Source organism: Myotis nattereri, assembly GCF_964212035.1.
Source record: "Myotis nattereri genome assembly, chromosome: 6".
NCBI lineage: Eukaryota > Metazoa > Chordata > Mammalia > Chiroptera > Vespertilionidae > Myotis > Myotis nattereri.
This window is the reverse complement of record NC_138081.1, coordinates 89,054,474-89,075,206: the sequence shown is the minus strand read 5'-3', so window position 1 is coordinate 89,075,206 and position 20,733 is coordinate 89,054,474. Positions and strand designations below refer to the sequence as shown.

At 42.8% G+C, this 20,733-nt stretch overlaps 1 protein-coding gene across 1 annotated transcript; it reads left to right on the top strand.

Annotated features, from left to right (window-relative positions):
* Nucleotides 1-5,153: 5,153 nt before the first annotated feature.
* Nucleotides 5,154-19,900, top strand: RSPH4A (radial spoke head component 4A). The gene is made up of 6 exons (XM_081093650.1): nucleotides 5,154-6,054; nucleotides 7,042-7,276; nucleotides 10,491-11,225; nucleotides 13,455-13,605; nucleotides 14,881-14,998; nucleotides 16,647-19,900. Exons 1-6 carry the CDS (start codon nucleotides 5,300-5,302, stop codon nucleotides 16,873-16,875), a joined length of 2,223 nt encoding a protein of 740 aa, XP_080949776.1. The 5' UTR covers nucleotides 5,154-5,299; the 3' UTR covers nucleotides 16,876-19,900.
* The last annotated feature ends 833 nt before the right edge of the window (nucleotides 19,901-20,733 follow it).

Here is a 20,733-nt window from a genome sequence, read left to right as displayed (position 1 = left end):
CATTAATTTGTGCTTCTTATGCAAATGTTAATTATAAAACTTTATTAATAAAAAATGAGTAAACTGTACTTAGATTAGTTGCCAGGAGTTTGATAAACACTTTGAAATTTCAAAAATTAAAATGGTTTAGGAGATAGACTGCAGTGATACCCTGTATTATAAATTGAAAAACAGGAAGCATGTAATAGGAATTATAAATGTTCTGAGTTTTCTGTAGTGTTTATTTTTTCTTTACCTACAATTAAATTGAGTATCAATGAAATAGTTAATGACAATAATACAATAAAAAAGGTCAATAGTGTAAACTTTAGTCCAGAGGTGAATCTTACCTCAAAGACAAGGAGTATCATAGCATAATCATATAGAAAATATATTAAAAATCCAAGCATTGTTTTAATTTCAGACATGGTATACATAGTGTGTATGCTAACTTTACATTTTTAGTTAACCAGGTCACATCTCTATCAACTCTTATTGAATTATAAATTAGATATATTTTGCTTTATTTTTTATATTCAAAGTTTAGACCAATTTGCTAGAGCATCTTTTTGAAACAATTAGCTTTCCAAACAGTGCCTGACAGTTGACAAATCACAGTTGACTGGCTCACCAAGGCAAGTCACAAGAAATTCTGGGAGAGAGAGAAGATTTCAGCAAAACCCATCTACAGGGAGAAGAATATTTCAAAGACCGTTCTGATAACCTTATTGAGAAAACTTTTGTTTTTCTGTCCTTCCTAGAGTGTAGGTAACCATGTCATATTTTGCTCTGGGGTCTTCGTTCATGTTTTTAAAAGTAGCCATTTCACTATGGATTCTACACCCTCATTAGTCAGCTGCGTTTCAAGAAACTTGCTGATTTTTAGTTCAGTGCTTCTGGGGTTCTGAAGTGGTTTAAGTTGATCACAGATGAATCCCATGATGGAGAGAAGACAATGTACATACCAGAGTAAAGGCCCACAATGTAACAACTGTGTGAATAAGGACTCTATCAGGCAGGTACTGCTCAGAGATGTAGGAGTATTTCTAGTTATAGTTTAAACAAGTTGGGGAAGATGTTCAGGAATCCAGTGGAAACATGAGACAAAACTCTTTTCACTACACAGTCCATTCATTTCTGCCTACCACTGTGTTCATGAGGCCTACCCTGACTACCCTATTTAATAATGCAACCTCCCCAGCACGCCTTCAGATACTTCCTGTGATTACTAGTTTCTACATTACCTTTTTATTTCCAGAACATTTATCACCTTTCAATACACTAAGCAATGTGATTATGTACTATATATATTGTTTAGTGTCTGTCTTTTCCCACTAGTATGTTAGTTCTAGGAAAATAGGGATTTTTTAAAAAATCCATTTTGTGCCCTAACCAGTTTGGCTCAGTGGATAGAGTGTTGGCCTGTGGATTGAGGGGCCCCAGGTTTGATTCCGGTCAAGGGCATGTACCTTGGTTGCGGGCATATCCCCAGTAGTGGGTGTGCAGGAGGCAGCTGATCTATGTTTCTCTCTCATTGATGTTTCTAACTCTGTATCCCTCTCCCTTCCTCTCTTTAAAAAAATCAATAAAATATATTTTTAAAAAATCTATTTTGTTCAGTTCTTAAAACGCTATCTGGAATGTAACAGTCACTGGGTAAATTTGTGGATGAAAGAATAAATAAATTGTTGCCTAACGTAAAGGGAAAAGTGAACGCCTAAGAGCAAATCAAACCTATGTACTAAAAAACAGAGACTCATGGACACAGACAACAATATGGTGATTGCCAGAGGAAGTGGGGAGGTAGAAGGTAAAGGGAGAATAAATGATGATGGAAGGAGACTTGACTTGGGGTGGTAAACACACAATACAATATACGGATGATGTATTATATAATTGTATACCTGAAACCTGTATAATTTTATTAACCAATGCCACCCCCAATAAATTCAACAAAAATAAAACAAAAACAAAATAAAGGACTTTCTAATCATTTCACTCATTGATAACCTAAAAAAAAACTTCTATCTAAAAAGTCCTTAGGTAAGTATATTTTAAAAGTATGTTCTTGGTCAGTCTCAAATGGTCATATACTATGTGATTACATTTATTTAACATTAGAGGCCTGGTGCGCAAAACTTTGTGCACTGGGGGGGGGGGGTCCCTCACCCTGGCCTATGCCCTCTTGCAGTCTGGGACCCCTCGGAGGATGTCCACCTGCTGGCTTAGGCCCGCTGTCTTAGGGATTGGACCCAAGCGGCAGTTAGACATCGTTCTGGCAGCTCAGCAGCCCTCCGGGAATGTCCACTTGCCAGCCGAGAGCAGGCCTAAGCTGCAGTCGGGCATCCTTAGCGCTGCTGAGGAGGCGGGAGAGGCTCCCACCACCACCGCTGTACTGGCAGCCATCAGCCTGGCTTGTGGCTGAGCAGAGCTCCCCCTGTGGGAGCTCACTGACCACCAGGGGGCAACTCCTGTATTGAGTGAGCATCTGCCCCCTGGTGGTCAGTGTGTGTCATAGGGACCAGTCATTCCCAGTCATTTTGCTGCTAGGGTCAGTTTGCATATTACCCTTTTATTATATAGGATAGAGGAGAGGCCTGGTGCATGGGTGGGGGCCTGCTGGTTTGCCCTGAAGGGTGTCCTGGATCAGGGTGTGGGTCCACTGGGGTGCCGGGCCAGCCTGGGTGAGGGGCTGATGGCTGTTTGCAGCTGGTCACACCCCCTTCAGGGTGGGGGTTTCCACTGGGGTGCCTGGCCAGCCTGAGTGAGGGGCTGATGGCTGTTTGCAGGCTGTTCAAGCCCCCCCAGTGGGCACCCTCACCCTATGGAGGTTTGGCCAGCCTGGGTGAGGGGCTGATGGCTGTTTTCAGGCTGGCCACACCCCATTTAGGGTGGGGGGTCCCCACTGGGGTGCCTGTCCAGTCTGGGTGAGGGACTGAGGGCCGTTTTCAGGTTGGCCAAGCCCTCTGGTGATGGAAGCTCCCAGCCTCTATTTTTTCTTTTCTTTTTTTTTAATTCTGGGATTTATTTACGTTCTATAACTGAAACTTTGTAGCCTTGAGAGGAGCTCAGAGCTGGCCAGGGCAGGCGGGAGGGACGCTTGGCTTCCTCCATCACCAGGGGCAACCCACTCCTGCTTGCTCCAGCTCAGAGGCCACAGCTGGCTGAAAGCAGGTATCTGGGGTTTATTTACCTTCTATAATTGAAACTTTGATGCTTTGAGTGAAGCTCAGAGCATGGCCGCGGCAGGCGGGAAGCTTGGCTTCCTCCATCATTGGGGCAACCAAGCCTCCTGCTTGCTCCAGCTCTGTGTCTGCCGACCACCATCTTGGTTGGGTTAATTTGCATATATTGCTCTGATTGCCTGATGGGAGTGGCTTAAGGCATTGTGAAGTTATGGTCAATTTGCATGTTTGTCTCTTATTAGTGTAGATTCTTGAAATAAAATTGAAGAGATGGAGAACAGATTACTAGTTGCCAGAATTGTGGTGGTGATTACTATACATGTGATAAAATTGCATTGAACTATACACACACACACACACACACACACATACATGAGTGCTTATAAAACTGGCGAACTCTGAATAAGCTCTGGGAAGCATGAATGTCAATTTCCTGATAGGGATCATATGTTGTAGTTATGCAAAATGTTACCATGAGGAAGGGAGTGGGAGAGAGAAAGTTCAGTGATGAGAGAGAATCATCTGTTGGCTGCCTCCTGCATGGCCCCTACCGGGGACTGATCCTAGAACCCAGGCATGTGCCCTGACTGGGAATTGAACCATGACCTCCTGGTTCATAGGTCAATGCTCAGCCACTGAGCCACACCAGCAGGGGTAGTGTTGGGATATTAAGAGTATTCTCAATTCCCCTCTTTTGTCTCTTATTACATTACTGTCATCATTTAATTTGTCTATAAGCTATATTCATCCAATACATTGTAATTCTAGTTTATCTTTTACTTTGTTTTTGCATGAATTTCAAGAGTTCTAATCCGGGCAATCTGACTTCAAAGAGTCCCTGAACCAGCAGACATTATTTGCAACATCTTGCCTGTATGCACCCATGTGTATATTGGGGAAGAGTAAAGGTCCCCAACTTTTATGAATTATTGAAGGGTTCTGTGCTTCTCCCACCCATTTGGGTGTGAGGGGAGAAAAATATTGTATTCTTCCATGAAGTTAGAATTTATTACCAACGTGCTGCTAATTGGAAATCATATCAATGTAGTGTCAAATACCAAGTGTTAATTGGTTTATTTTTTTTGAAAGAGATACAGTACAAATTAACATTAAAGTATTTAATTAATTTACAGTTTATAGTCAAGGCCAGATATGGTCCAATCCTATGTACCTTCTTCATGTTGGAGACTGAATAACACGAGTTAATAGCCATACTCATGACCTTAAATATTGCAAAACTATGAATTCACATTTATATTCTAAACAAGGATTATACTATAAAAGTATGTTTAAGGTTAATTTGGACTTTAATTATTACAAAACAGGTAACCCATGAACTCTCTTATTCATATAGTGTAACCTTCTGCATTGACTTCTCCTTGAAGGGAATACTCTGTCTATTCATCTGGCAGATTCCACATGAGGGGAAAGAGCAAAAGTAGGATTTCCTTGTTTATTCTCCAAAAATGTCCCGAGTTTGGTTCTTTGATTCGCGCGATGAGACACCTTTGTCTTCTAAGTGTTAGTCCTGGGCTCTCCTGATCTGCACTCTGGAGTCTCATGGTCACCTGCCCCTCAAGATTCTCTCTCTCTCTCTCTCTCTCTCTCTCTCTCTCTCTCTCTCTCACACACACACACACACACACACACACACACACACACTCCGCAAAGCTCTGTAAATGCAGTCCCTCTACTAAGGCACAACTCGCCCCTCACCTCGCTCCTGGAATCAACCTATCAGACTTGGAAATCCTAGGCGCTGGGTGCTGGCTCCCCTCCTTTGTGCTCAGGGGCCCTACCCTTTCTCGGGTTTCCAACCAGGACTGGTCGGCTGCAGGTCGGATTGGCTGAGCTAGGAAGACGAGCAGAGGCTTCGCCAAATCACAAATCTAGGATTTTCCTTTTCCTGGTCTACTCCCTAGAATCCTGGCAACAGATGTGCTCCACTGCTTCTCACAGAGGAACCCTGCCTGGGGTTGCTATGGAGACAGGACGCTGCAACTTGCAGAGCAAGTAGGACCCAGAAATCGCTTAGCAGACCACAGCAAAGCGACTGTCCTGCGCTGACTCTTTCCACATCTACACAATCCCTTTCATCCAGAAGTTTTTTGTGTGTGTTTTTCTTGATTCCCTCTATGGAAGACTCCACTGCCCTGGAGCCAGAAAAAGAAAACCAGGAATCGCGGGAAGAAGGGAGGCCGTGGGACGAAATGACAGCAGCTTCTACCCAAGATGCTCAGCCTGGATTATCTGAGCACCCGGAGTCAGAGCAGGGGCCTGACACTGGACCCCAGCCCGGGACCAGCCCACCTTGGGACCCGCCCGGGAGCTGCCCACCTGGGAGCCCGCCCGGGAGCAGCCCACCTCGGGACCCGCCATCTAGAGGCAGCCCACCTGTGCATGACCTCGCGGGACCAGGTGCATCTCCATCTGCGCCTCCTCGGGAGCCCTCCTCCCCTCCTCCTCTGGCTCTGTCGCGACAGCACCTCGCTGCACAGTGGAGCTCAGACAAGACCGCGAGGGGGATTCCTGAAGCCGGGACACCTCACCCTGACCACTTGCAACAATCATCTGATGAAGGAGAATCAATGCCTCATCAAACAGGCCAGTCAAAGGGGAACGCCTTTCAACAGCTTCAGCAATCCGACGGTCACCTGTATGAGCCGAGGGACGCGAACTTTAACAACGCTAAACAGGAAGACCTGAGATGTGACATTTCTCAGGAGGGAGACTCAGACAGTAAACGTCACCTGGATGAGCCTGAGCCTGAGCCTGAGCCTGAGCCTGAGCCTGAGCCTGAGCCTGAAGCGGCCCCCAGCATGCTTGAGATTGCCGTTCAGAACGCTAAGGCTTACCTACTGAAGACCAGTAGCAAGTCAGGCTTAAATCTGTAAGTCCTGGAGGAAAAAAGAGAGGAAAGTATGGCAAAGAAAAGGGGGTGTATCTCTGGGTGAGAGTGTGTTTCTTTGGGGAAATATCTTTGAAAAGTCTGTATTAGTATGAGTTAGTGGCTTAATAACTCTTTGCATCATAGGCCTCAAAATAAGGTCACTGGTGGGGATTCTTCTAGTTTCTTTAAAGACCCTTGGCACAGAGAAACAAAGCCTTGGAATTATGGAATCTTGGGTGTGAAAGAGACCAAAGAGATGGTGAAGTCCCAGTGTTTCTTCAAGCTTGTAAAAGTAGCTTTCTGTCAGTGATGGGGAGCACCTGGCTCTACTGTCAGCATCAGAGTGCCTACATGGCTTGGTTTTGCGTTCTCACCAGGCCAGTCCTGGGTGACCAGTTATCTGTTTTTCTGGAACTGTCCTGATGTGAGCACTGAAAGCTCTGCATCTGAAGAAACTCCTAGTCTAGGCAAACCGGGGGAATTAGCCACCATAATTGGTCTAAAGAATAAAAAGTGTTCATATTTAATGTGTGCAATCTCACAAAACTCAAGATTGACTATTTAAAATGTTATTTACAAATTACTGTCTTAAACTACAATTTACTTAAGCTTTAAGGATGTGATCCGCTTCTCAGTTAAGGTGAAAAAAAGAAAAAAATGTTAATCACTTTAAAATTTATAACTAAGAGATTTCAATCTCAAATAAAATGTGAAATGTTCCCGATATATAATATGTATCTTTCTATGTTTTTCTTTAATATTTTAAATATTCATATCATATTGGAGATATTTTTGAAGGAAAATTCTAGAATAGAATTTTCAAGAATAACTTTCTGGCAGTGGAAGTTACCATGTTTATTCACTTAAAATTTGTGAAGGTTTTTAGTTGTTGAAGTTTCCTAAACACCAGCTCCCTGAGTCTGCATGAAATGCTTCTTCAAACACTTTTGACGTGGGTAACACCTGGAATTTTCTCTTTTTGGATAGATATGACCATCTTTCTAATATGCTGACCAGGATCTTAGATGAGCGTCCTGAAAATGCTGTGGACATCATTGAAAATATTAGCCAAGATGTAAAGATGGCACATTTTAGTAAAAAACTAGATACACTCCAAAATGAGAATGAGATGCTTCCAACATATGAAATAGCAGAGAAGCAAAAGGCTCTTTTTCTCCAGGGAAATTTGGAAGGAGCTGACCAAGAACTGGAAGATGAAATGGTAAGTCACTACTGTAAATCTGAATAGTTCAAACCTGAGGTTTGATTGGAGGTGAGTGGGTGTGGCTTTAAATTCATATCAATAGTTTCTTCTGGCTTGCTAAATAGTACTTTCAACCTCATTTCACATCACTCATTTCTTTGTTTAGTTTTTTTTTTTTTCCACACTTGTGGTTTAGTATCGCACAGGCTTAGCTATTACATGTTTGTGGGGCTGAGGTATTCATGTCAGAGAAAATGGTTTCTTCATCTTTTAAATTCCAAAGTGCCTGGTACAGACCTGGGCCTACAGCTGTTTTTTATTAACTCCTCGTTGAATGAATGAATTACTGTCAGATCATTTAAAATCAGGCTTTAAATCAATATGCATATTTCCCTTTAGTTTATTAGACAAAGTAGAAATACTTCTAATGTCATTTTCATTCTCTTCCAAGGCAACTTCCTCATATTATGTCTTGATATTATGCATATTATGCCAATGAACTATAATAGAAAAGGAGAGAGATCAAATGTCTTTTAATCCCCAGAGACAAATTGTTGAAAATATTTAGAGAACATTGGTGACAGAATTAAAAAGCTATCATTAGAGAATAAAATCTGTTTTATCACAGATATTCTAGCTGCAAATATTTCAAAATAGTATCCAGCATTGTGTTTCCTAAATGCCTACATGACTGTAATTTATACCACCAAGGAATGTATATACCTACTGAGCTTTCATGTTTTGTTACCAGTAGACTGTTTAAAAATCTGCGTATATATTTGCAAAATAAATGTTTAGAGTGAGATGATTTCAGAAAAGGGCAGAGTTTGATTAGTGAAAAGACAGGAGGGTTGAGAATCTGGACCCACAGGGCTCGGCAACCTTGGTGGGGAGACCCAACTTGACACAGTGGGCCCAGGGTACCCAGAGGGAACAAGTGATCGGTGTTATGGAACTGACATCAACTCTTCTTTTCTGAAAATACCTTACCCCAACCATTTAGTTATATGGCCACATCCAGAGAAGACGAGTCTCGATGCAAACAGCATTTAGGGATCAAGCAGAAGGCACATACTCCCATGGAGGAATTTATCAAAGGTCAAACTCCAGTATGAGAACGGGACACTGGGGTATCTATAGGCACAACACTGTCAATTAGGGATCTGCGTCCTAAAATTAGGATAAGGAATGAGAATACAGAAAGCTGTTTAATTCTGGAACCTGAGCCTCTTATTCAGATTCCATAAATTCTTCCTCAATTATGTCTTCAAATGTAGTCATGATTGAGTACTTCTACATTCCTTTTATTTATCCTATATATTACCATGTATATGTATATATATTACTATATTGATTTTTATTGACTCCATATATTACCATATGTATATAATAATTATTTATTTTTTATAAAATATATGGTAATATCTAAAAACATATACAACATATCTCAGAGATATTGCAGGTTTGGTTCCAGACCACTGCAATAAAGTGAATATTTCAATAAAGCAAATTACACAAATCTTTTGTTTTCTGTTTACACATAAGTTATGTTTACACTATACTGTATTCTATTAAAGGTGTAATAGCATCATATCTAAAAAACAATGTACAATAGTAACATCAAAGACCACTGATCATCTATATATATAAGAGGCTAATATGCTAAGTGTCCAAATGTCTGACCAGTTGCTAAACGTGCACTGAATACCATGGGGCAGATGCTCCATGCAGGAGCTGCAGTGACGTGCACTGGCCATTTACAAAGAAATGGCACCACAGACCTGGCGCCCACAAAGCAACACTCGGCTTCCCCCAAGTGGGACACAGGCCCTGCCACCACCCCGGAGCAATAGCCCACCAAATTGCAGCTGATGTTGTCAAGACCCCATGGCACAAAATGGGGCCCACAGCCCAGCCCGGAGATGCTGGCTGTGGGTGTGGGGTAATGATGTCACAAAGCAATGCTGGGCTTCCTCTCCCTAGCGACTAGCCTCCTTGCAGTTTCTTCAGCCCACGAACATGACTTGCTTTATAGCCAGGTGAAAACATTTTATACTTTAAATGTCTATGAAGCTTTTCCCCATGCCTCATCTCATTTGATCCTCACAGAAGTCCTGGAGTAGGTAGATAGGAGACTCGGTCGAATCCTATTGTCTTTTCATTAGCTGGAAAATGGAGTTTTAGAAAGCTTAGAAACTTGACCCGACTGAAAAGAAGTAAGAAATAATAGACCTTGAAAATGACTTCAGGTTTTGTCACTGCACAGAATATACTAAAACACTGCTGCAGTTAAATAATTTACCCTTTGTTCTTCCTGTGTGATCTACAATAATAATCTGCTTTGTGTTGATATTTACTGCTGTGTTGCTGACAATTACCTGAAAGAGAAGTTGGGGTGCTTCACTGGCCTGGAAAGTGTTTAGCTAAATCAGAAAGTAGGTCTAATTAAGCAAGTTTATTCTATATCTATAAAAGGCTAAGTTGACTCGCACAAGCGCGATACATATAAAGCTCTCGCTGGCGCCAATCGCATGCATGTGTTTTGATCTGTCATTGCCGATCGTGAATTTGGTTGACACTTCTATTATAGAGAAAGGGCGAATAATGATATTAAAATATGTCTTCTAATTAATTTCCTTTCAATGTGTACGAATTCGTGTACTGGGCCACTAGTAAAAATATAATGAAAAAGTTTGAATATTGTTAGAATTTCCAAAATATGACACAGAGACATGAACTGAGCAAATGCTGTTGATTAGTAAAATATGCAGTATCTGCAGAGTACAATAAAGCAAAGTACAATAAAATGAGATATACCTGTATAAATATATACATTTACATAAGTAAACATTTTCTAAAAATATGTGTGTAGGTAGGTTATAGCATATTTTATTATTTCAAAATAGTAAAGGGGCCACTTAAACATTTTTTTATAAACAGTGGATGTTCAATATTTATTTTTCATAATGATTATTACATTTTCTCTGCCTAAGATACATACATGCAATAAGATTATTATAATGGTGAGTGTAAAACACAATGGCAGAAGCTACCTTTATAAGTGAGATGAATGAAATTTGCAAATTAATGAAGTGATCTAAATCTTGAAAGAAATGTCAAAGACATGGTGTAGACAGAAAGTAGAGCTAATATCAAGATGTTTAAAAGGGAAACAGGAAGCAAGCAGGTCTCTTTATAGATAGCATGTTAACCACAGCATTTGTATTCGCAGGCAGAATACTCTCTCCCAAATGTAATGGAGTCAGCATTTTATTTTGAACAAGCTGGAGTTGGTTTGGGCACCGATGAGATTTATCGCATATGTCTTGCCCTCAAGCAGCTTACTGACACCCACCCAATCCAAAGATGCCGTTTCTGGGGCAAGATCTTGGGTCTGGAAATGAATTATATTGTAGCTGAAGTGGAATTTCATGAAGGAGAAGATGAAGAGGAGGTGGAAGAGGAAGATGTAACTGAAGAGAGGGACAATGGAGAGAGTGAAGGTGAAGATGAGGATGAATTACCAAGGTCCCTTTACAAGGCCCCACAGCCTATACCAAAAGAAGAAAGCAGAACAGGTGCCAACAGATACATTTATTTTGTTTGCAATGAACCAGGAAGACCATGGGTGAAGTTACCATCAGTTACACCTGCACAAATTGTTATTGCAAGAAAAATCAAGAAATTTTTCACTGGGCGATTGGATTCTCCCATCATCAGCTACCCACCTTTCCCAGGAAATGAGAGTAATTACCTACGAGCACAAATTGCCAGAATTTCAGCAGGGACCCATGTCAGCCCTTTAGGATTCTATCAGTTTGGTGAAGAGGAAGGAGAGGAGGAGGAAGAAGTAGAAAGTGGGCGAGATAACTTTGAAGAAAACCCTGATTTTGAAGGCATCCAAGTGGTTGATCTAGTGGAATCCCTATCCAATTGGGTTCATCATGTACAACATATACTCCCTCAGGTAGGGGCTTTGCAGTTCTCAATCTACCAGCCAATCAGCACATATGTATTAAATTCAGCATACAATGCATACATATATTCAGACTCTAGAGAAAGAGGTCATTAAAAATCAAGTAAAAGCACAGAGTACTATATAATTGGCAAGTAATATAGACCTGGGATCTTCAAACAGATTTTTATTTCCAAACAGAAATAAGATAATCATTTCTATGGAGTATTGGACAAGTTATTTAAGGATTAAGATTTATTTGTGTTGTGAAACTAATTTTGGGAACCATTTTTTAAAAATTCTATTTCTATAATACATGGAGATTTTATGCCAAGAACAATAAAAAAATATAATAAAAATAAAAACAAGCAAACAGTGCTAAATAGCAGTTATATAGCACATATTCTACTAGGTGCTCTTAATAGCCTTTTATATGCATTACATCATTTCATAATCATAGTATAAAAAGCATCAGACAATAGTGGGGTGAAGACCTGTGGGGGTGGGGGTGGTGTGGAAGGGGTCAATGGGAAAAAAAGGGGGATATCTATAATACTTTCGATAATAAAGATAAATTAAAAAATAATATTATCCTTATTATACAGATGAGGGAATTGAGGCAGAGTTGAGGAAATGTAAAATAAGTAATATACTAATAAGCAATAGGGTCAGATGTGTGTAGGCATAATGGATCCAGAGTTCATCCTTTTAATCACTCTGCTTTATTACCGCAACTGCAGGTAGAAAATCTTTATACTTGGACCTACATATGAGATATTCTTATATCTTTAGATAAGAATTAATCAAATCAGAAATTTTAACCCAAATCTCCATACCTAATCTTATAATTTTTATTAATAATATTACATTATCTTTCTTATATATTATTTATTACAAACTAGGGGCCCGGTGCACGAAATTCGTGCACTGGGTGTGTGTGTGTGGGGGGGGAGTGTCCCTCAGCCCAGCCTGCCCCCTCTCACATACTGGGAGCCCTCAGGCGTTGACCCCCATCACCCACCGATCGCCTGATCAGCCCCTTGCCCAGGCCTGACGCCTCCGCCAGAGGTGTCAGGCTTGGACAGGGGACCCCCATCTCCCCCCGATCACTGGCTCTGGCCCCTGCCCAGGCCTGAGGCCTCTGGCCCAGGAATCATGCCTGGGCAGGGGACCCCCATCTCCCTCTGATCACTTGCTCCACCCCCCGCCCAAGCCTGACGCCTCTGACCCAGGCTTCAGGCCTGGGCAAGGGGACCATCATATCCCCCCAATCCCCGGCTCCGCCCCCCACCCAGGCCTGATGCCTCAGCCAGAGGAGTTGACCCCCATCACCCTCCGATCACCAATCACTGGATCGGCCCCTTGACCAGGCCTGAGGCCTCCGGCAGAGGTGTCAGGCCTGGGCAGGGGACCCCCAGCTCCCCGCGGTTGCAGGCTCCGCCCCTGCCCAGGCCTAACGCCTCTGGCCTAGGCGTCCGGCCCAGGCAGCGGGGACCTGCAGTGGCAGCGGGGGGCGCCACGATCGTGGGCTCCGCTTTAGGCCCAGGCAAGGGACCCCTAGCTCCTGGGACTGCCAGCTTCGACGGTGCCCAGCTCCCATCGCTGGCTCCACCCCTACTTCCTGCTATCACTGGCCAGGGCGGCAAAGGCGCCTGATTCTCCAATCATGGCTGGGGGGCAGGGCAAAGGCGGCCCCAGGGCCGCCTTTGCCCTGCCCCCCAGCTCTTAGCTCCCCCCTGGGTTTCTGATCACTGTCAGTGGCAGGGGGCTTCTTCCTGCTTTCCCTTTTGCCTCCCTGCATTGTGCCTACATATGCAAATTAGCCACCATCTTGTTGGCAGTTAACTGCCAATCTTAGTTGGCAGTTAACTGCCAATCTTAGTTGGCAGTTAATTTGCATATAGCCCTGATTAGCCAATGAAAAAGGTATCGCCGTACGCCAATTACCATTTTTCTCTTTTATTAGTGTAGATAAGTGAAATGCATTATTTTTTTTAACTAAGGCAATGCTAATTTTAAAATATACCTGTTCTATAACTTCAAGTAGTTGGCAGATTCCTGAAATATATAATACAATCTTTTGCTTGAAAAAAACCTAGATCATAATAGCACTTGGTAAATACATGTTGAATGAATGACTGATTAAATTCCCACACAGTGAAACCTTATGCAGATAATTTCATGAATCCAAATGAATACTCTGATATTTTAAGATCTTCATCTTGCAATATTCATACTCAGGGTCGCTGTAATTGGTTCAACCCCATACAAAAAAGTGAAGAGGAAGAAGAAGATGATGATGAAGAAAAAGAAGAAGAGAAAGGAGAAGAGCCTGACTACATAGAACAGGAAGTGGGGCCTCCTCTCTTGACACCAATCTCTGAAGATTTAGGTAATTTTACATAAACTTTATATGTTATTACTATGTATATTATACTATATATACCTATACTGTGCATATGTATACTATGTAATATTACCATACTATATACATAGCATACATATATGTATACCACATATACACATACTATGTATATTTAATACTATACACATACTATATGTGTAATACTATATATACATATACTATGTAATATTACTAGTATATGTAGATAGTAGTATACCTAGTATATATAATGTTCTATATGGATGGCATATGTGTATATATTCTATGTGTATATAATATACTGTATCTATATATCTACATACACACACACACACACACACACACACACTATAGTATATGTGTGGAATAAAGAATGTAGCTGGCCAAACCACCAACTTTCTCTGACAGAAGTTAAAGAAGTACCACACAGGGAGGAAACAAGTTGGCTGTAGCTCTTACTGAAATGCTGAGTTATCTTGTGTATCATTCTTATCTTGCATTCTGCACACCATAGACAGATGACCATAAACACTTGACATTATTATTTATACTAATAAAAGGGTAATATGCTAATTAGACTGGGAGACCTTCCAGACGTTCTTCTGGACAAAGCCATGGTGGCGGGGCTGAGGTAGAGGCAGTTAGAGGCCAAGAAGGGAGGGCAGTTGTGGGTGATCAGGCTCGTGGGGGGGCGGGGCCATTGGGGGTAAGCAGACCAGCAGGGGGCCAGTTGGGGGCAAGCAGGCCATCAGTGGGGGTCAGTTGGAGGTGATCAGGACAGCGGGGGTGGGGCAGTATGGAGTGAGCAGGCCAGCAGGGGGGTAGTTGGGGGTGACCAGTCTGGCGGGGGGGGGGGGGCGGGCATTTGGGGGCGAGCAGGCCAGCAGGCAGAGTGGTTAGGGGCAATCAGGCCCTAATCAGTCCCGGATTGCGAGAGGGATGTCCGACTGCCCGTTTAGGCCCGATCCCTGTAAACCAGCAGTAGGCCATCCTTCAAGGGGTCCCAGATTGGAGAGGGTGCAGGCCAGGCTGAGGAACACCCCCCCCCCCATGCACAAATTTTGTGCACCGGGCCACTAGTATAGTGTATAAGTATTCAAATTTCCTTGCTCCACAATGTTCATAAAATTCCCTCCTGGTTTTATGTTAAGTTGCTGATGTTTAACTTCTTTTTCTATGTCAAATGTTTTTGTGTTTTATTATTTACAAAAATAGCTTCTCTGTTACACAGTATATCCTTGTCTATGTAGGCATTAAGCTTTTGATTTTCTCATTGATTTACAGAGATCCAGAATACACCACCTTGGACAACACGACTATCTTCAAATCTCATTCCTCAATATGCTGTTGCTGTTCTCAGATCCAACCTTTGGCCTGGAGCATATGCCTTTTGCAATGGCAAGTAAGTATCTGACAACTTTCAAAATTATTACTGTGATTATTTAAGTTCTGGAAAGTATAAGTTAGCTCTGAAATCTTAGGTTATTATTTTAACTCATTTTTAGCAAGATTTATCAAACTTCTGTATTATACAGTAAAGCATCAAATTTAGAATATTAGAATAATTCAACTTCTGCCTTTTCTGAATTATTTAATTAAGGAAGCTAAAATATGGTTTTTCTTCCATAATTATTTGAATAATTGATATTCACTTAATTGAAGTAATTCTAAGCAGTGTTTAAATTAGTTTAAATCTCTCATTATTTTTTGTTGGGTACCTTGATAAAAGATACTTAAAAATATGTATTATTTAGGCTATCATTTTCAAGAGAATTAGGATGAAGAGGATACTAAATGCCCTCACTTCCTTGTGTGTTATACTTCCATTTCTTACCTAACAAATCCAGTGTTAAAAGCCGAGCTGAAGAGAGAGCTGAGCTGCTGAATGTCAGAGTCGTCATTAATGTAACAACCCAAAAATGAAAAAAAGAGAAAGCACTGTGACAGTACAAGCAAGAGAAAGCACTGGTTGCCTCCCCCACCTCCCGCCCCCATTCCATTTTCCCCATGGAATGGCACCCTGCTGGAAGGTCAGGTGGATCAGCACAGATGTGGGTGTCATCTCACTGACAGGGGAGTCCCTGACATAGGCTCTTGCAGTTTTATGGGCCAGGGGGCCCGGGGAAGTGGGGGAGAGCTAGAGAAAAGGACTGGATACTGAGAGTGGGGTAGAGTGTTTTTAAGGTTCCTCCTTTTCTCCTCTAACACCCCCGCCCCCCGCCCCCACCCCATAAGGAGGCCTTAGCAGAGGTACCCTTAGACCTCTACTGAAGGCCTCGATAGAGACCTAGGAGTGAAGGCATCTGAGCTAGAACGGAAATGTGTGAAGAGCATGACAGGCCAGAGGGGCCACAGTCCTCGACTGCCACTCCCCTGAGACTGCGCTGACTGCACCGAATCTGGAGCTGGAGCGGAGCGGGCAACTGTCCTGTGAGGCATGCTGGGAAAAGCCTTTGTACTTGCCGGTGGTTGGGTGGGAAAATCACATAGGTCTTCAACCACAAGCCCACTCCTCCCCTGGCCAAAAGTTTGCTAGGTTGTAAACTTTTTAAAAAAAATATTTTCTTTTATTGATTTCATATAGGAAGTGAGAGGGAGAGAGAGAAACATTGATAAGAGAGAATCATTGATCAGCTGCCTCCTGCACGCCCCCTATTGGTGACCAAGCCCACAACCAGTGCATGTGCCTTGACCAGACTAGGTTGGAAACTTTTAAATTCTTCCTAACGCTAATGATAGTAACTCCCCCCCCCCCCCGCCCCCCGAAAATAAATGATCAAAGGCTATGGTTTTGGTGTAGGGTACATTTTGACAGGGTCAGACCCCATGGTTTTCTTAACCAGCTTAAGCTGTTCGGATTATAGAAATGCCCTGTGCTGGAAGAATCATTTAGGGGTAGTTCATCTCTAATGCATTTTAAATATATTGTTTTGAAATTATGGGACTATGCTATTTCAAGTACTTTATCATTACAGGAGAGGAAGGTCAACTTTTCTTACTGAAAAAAAAAATGATAGAATGATCATCTACATTTTTTTTTTAACTTATAGAAAGTTTGAAAATCTCTACATAGGCTGGGGTCATAAATATAGTCCAGACAGCTATGCACCTCCAGTTCCACCACCAGCTTGTCAAGAATACCCCAATGGACCAGAAATTACAGAAGCGGATGACCCCAGTGTGGAAGAGGAGCAGGCTTTCAGGACTGCACAGGAAGCTGCTGCGCTTCCAGCCGAGGAAAGCGAAGAAACTGAGGAAGATGAAGATGATTATGACTAACGAAAATAAAATGGGGTGCTAAATTCAGCAGCATATATACTAAATAAAACTGACCCCGTTTTATGAGATTGATGCATACATACTACTTATGTGGTTCTAATTATATATATTCATGTACAAAATGCCATTCCCTGAAATAATCAAATTTGGAATTTTATGTTTGGAATTATTATTATGTACTTATAGAAAGATGCTCAATGGATTTTGCAGAGGCTAAATGACATGTTCTACATTACTGTTCTGGTAGCCACAACCAATGGAATATGTGCTTCTGTATTTTTTTCAAGTCTCAAGTTTAACTTCTAATATGGCAAACATGAAAATACATAACCCACAAAAGCTTCTTGGGCACTTCAATATTTTTTTGAGCATCAAGGGGTATCAAGGTAAATATTAAGTTTATAATTTCATCACCTGCTCAAAGCCTTTGGGAACACTCAAATTTTTAACCTTTTTACTTGTTACTTCTTTATTTATTTATTTTTTGTTTAAAGTATTACATGTCTCCATTTTCCTGACTGAACCCCCACCCCCCAACTCCCTATTTCCCCCCAGGATACTTGTTACTTCTTAAAGAACTTCAGTGTCTTTCATCTTATAGAAATTGGTTTGCAGAGATGGCTTGCTGGGATATTCAGAAACTTCAGAGTAATGTTTTCTATCACTTCTTCTCTAAAACTGTATTTTCATTTATTAAAAATGTATTTTTAAGACCTGTATGTGCTAGGCACCCTGAGGCTACTGGCTGGCAGTCTGCAGATTACTTATCTACAGACACTGCTTATCAAATACTTTGAAGGTGCATTTATTCAGACTTCTGCAGTTCAGGAAGCACTTCCAAGAGGTGGAGAACTAAAGGTAAGAAGGTCCTAGGCAGCACCAATTACATTTTGGTGAAGGACTTTGGGCTAAAAGGAGTGGAACTTTGAGAGTGGTGAGAGATGAGCCTGGAGAGGCAAGCAGGGCCCAGGTTGTTTGGGATGTTCGGATTTTATACATAAACAGGGAAAAGGACTCAACTAGGAAGTGACAAAATCATATTTGTAAGAAACATTTGGCTTCTGTGTAGAAGATGGATGACAGAGAATCAAGACAGGGAGTCCAGTTAGCAGGTTATCTAGGTAAGAAGTAATGATGGCATGAAAAAGGATAACTGCATGGGGATATGAGGGAGAAACCTGGTCACTAGTCTGAAGGACAAAATATTAGAAAGGATTATTTCTAGAATTTTCCAATTGGCAATATTATTCATTCTTGGAATGCAATTTTCAGTATTCAGTGGTGTAGTGAATATTTATAAAACTTCATTCAAGTACATTCTTGTTCATTTTTCATGGTATAACAGACAGTTGTTGTTTTTCTTTTTTGTTGTTTAATATCCATTTCCTCATCTACCCCGATTTCCTTTCGAGAAATTGCCTCTGTCCAGGGCAAACATCATGGTATCAGATTCGTCTCAGGAATCTGAATTGTGAGCAGACATTCTGCTTTGGCTCTTGCTATGAATCAGACCACAGTCTAGGAGTTGCCTTGGTCCCAGCAAAGTGCCCTAGTTACCTATGGATTCTGTTGTAGTAGAGCTCAGGAAGTATGTCTCAGTGCTGTGGCTGTTGCAATGGTGTGAGCACACTCCACCATGACATGCTTCCTCGGCACACCAGGAAGTAGCAATGCCCGCCTGAACTAACTCCTAGAGCCACATGCATAGTACCCCAGCCTTTCAGCCATTGGTCACCTATAGCAATGTGTCTCCCTCTGATTGGTCGCCTATAGCAATGTGTCTCCCTCTGATTGGTCCCCTCATGCTATATATACCCCTGTAGTTCCTCAATTAAACGGATCTGCGTCAATGAACCTGGTCCCCGGAGTCGTGCATGCAGACGCCCTAGCGCGTTGGGGCTCCGTCGTCCTCACCCCCGAGGGATCCCCTGCTTCATCTGGCGCCCAACGTGGGGCCCCTCCACTTGGGAGAAGGTCTTGAAAAGGATTCGACCCGCTGAGGTCCACGAGGAAAAACCGTTACCCCCTTCTCTGACATTCTGGTCCCGTCGCCCGGAAGCCGTGTCTCCATCCCTCCCTCCACCCTGGGCTCAGCTCCCAAACCGTCATGGTTTTGTTACTGTCGGTGGGATTCGCAAAAGGCACCACCAACTCCTCCATTCCACCGTCAACTGTCAACGGCTGCTGCAAAGGGCACCAACTCCCGCATTCCACCTCCAACTGTCAAAAGCTCCCTTAAAGGGCACCAACTCCCGCATTCCACCTCCAACTGTCAAAAGCTCCCTTAAAGGGCACCAACTCCCGCATTCCACCTCCAACTGTCAATGGGTCCCTCAAAGGGCACCCAGTGCCTTCACTGACGCGGGGAGGCATTACTGTGCAGCAATAATAAAGTCCCCTAAAACTTCCACCAACCCCACTTATCTTAGATACACTTATCAAGGCTCAGCACAAGTAGGAGAACTCAGAGCTATAATATACGCCCTTCTCTACTGTCAAACTAGTCCAGTCAATTTATTTTCAGATAGTGCTTACGTGGTGCATACGGCAAAAAATATAGGGTATTTCACCTTAAGAGTTAAAGATACCCCACTAGATCAGAGCCTCCAACTTCTAAAGGACATCCTAGAGAACCGTAAACAGCCCTGGTATATCCAACACTTACAGTCTCATACTGGCCTACCAGGCCCACTTTCCCTAGGCAACGCAGAAGCAGACAAGCTAGTTCTTACCCTACAACCCATAGAAGAGGCCAGACTCCTACACACCAAATTTCATATGTCAGCCTCCTCTCTCCATAAGCTCTTCCCCCATCTGCCCCTAGCTCAGTGCAAGCACCTCATATGTGCTTGCCGATCCTGCGGCCCTCTACTACCCCTCGGGCTTTTACAACCCAGAGGGGCCAATCCCCGAGGACTACAGCCCAATGCCATATGGCAAGCGGATGTCACACATGTCCCAGCATTTGGCAAATTGAAATATGTCCACACAGTCATAGATACTTGCTCAGGAGCTACGTTTGTCCAGGCCCAAACGGAGGAAAAAGCCAAACATAGCATTGCCACCTTCAAGGCTGCCTTTCTCATCCTTGGATTCCCGTGGGAGGTAAAAACTGACAATGGACCATGCTACACCAGCACCCTATTTCAAGACTTCTTAAAATCCCATGACATCAAGCATACCATGGGCATCCCCTATAACCCCCAGGGACAGACAATTATTGAAAGACTACACAGGGAACTCAAGGCCAAACTGATTAAAGAAAAAGGGGGAGTGATAGGGAGAAATCCTCATACACTGCTAACCCAAGCCTTAACTACCCTCAATTATTTTCATTTTGATGAGCATGGATTAACCCCTATGTATAAACATTGGGGAGGACTCCGGGACATACCAACACCTCTTCCTTTGGTCCGGTGGAGAGACTCACTCACCGGAGCCTGGAAAGGCCCCGACCCACTCTTAACCCAGGGGAGAGGGTTTGCTTGTATTTTTCCAGAAGGCGACAAAAGTCCCGCGTGGATCCCTGCTCGTGACGTCAAACCCTACACCACCAGCGATGAGCCGTAGATCACCACCATCACCCCCCGTGGAGGAAATGGAGGACCTGACCATAGAAGAGAGCCAGCCCCGACGGCAGAGACAACCTAGACACCGATGAGCTCACCCCATCACCTGGGGTGACACCAAGGCTCTACAAGACCAAGCCACGCGCATGGCGCCAGAGGGGAACCCATCGGCAGGAACGTTATTCTTATTAATGTGTGCTATCATCACAGCTAATAGCACGGGTGCACACAGATAAGGACTGTGGACTGTGATACCTCACCCTGGCATTCTCATGCCAGTTGGTGTTCC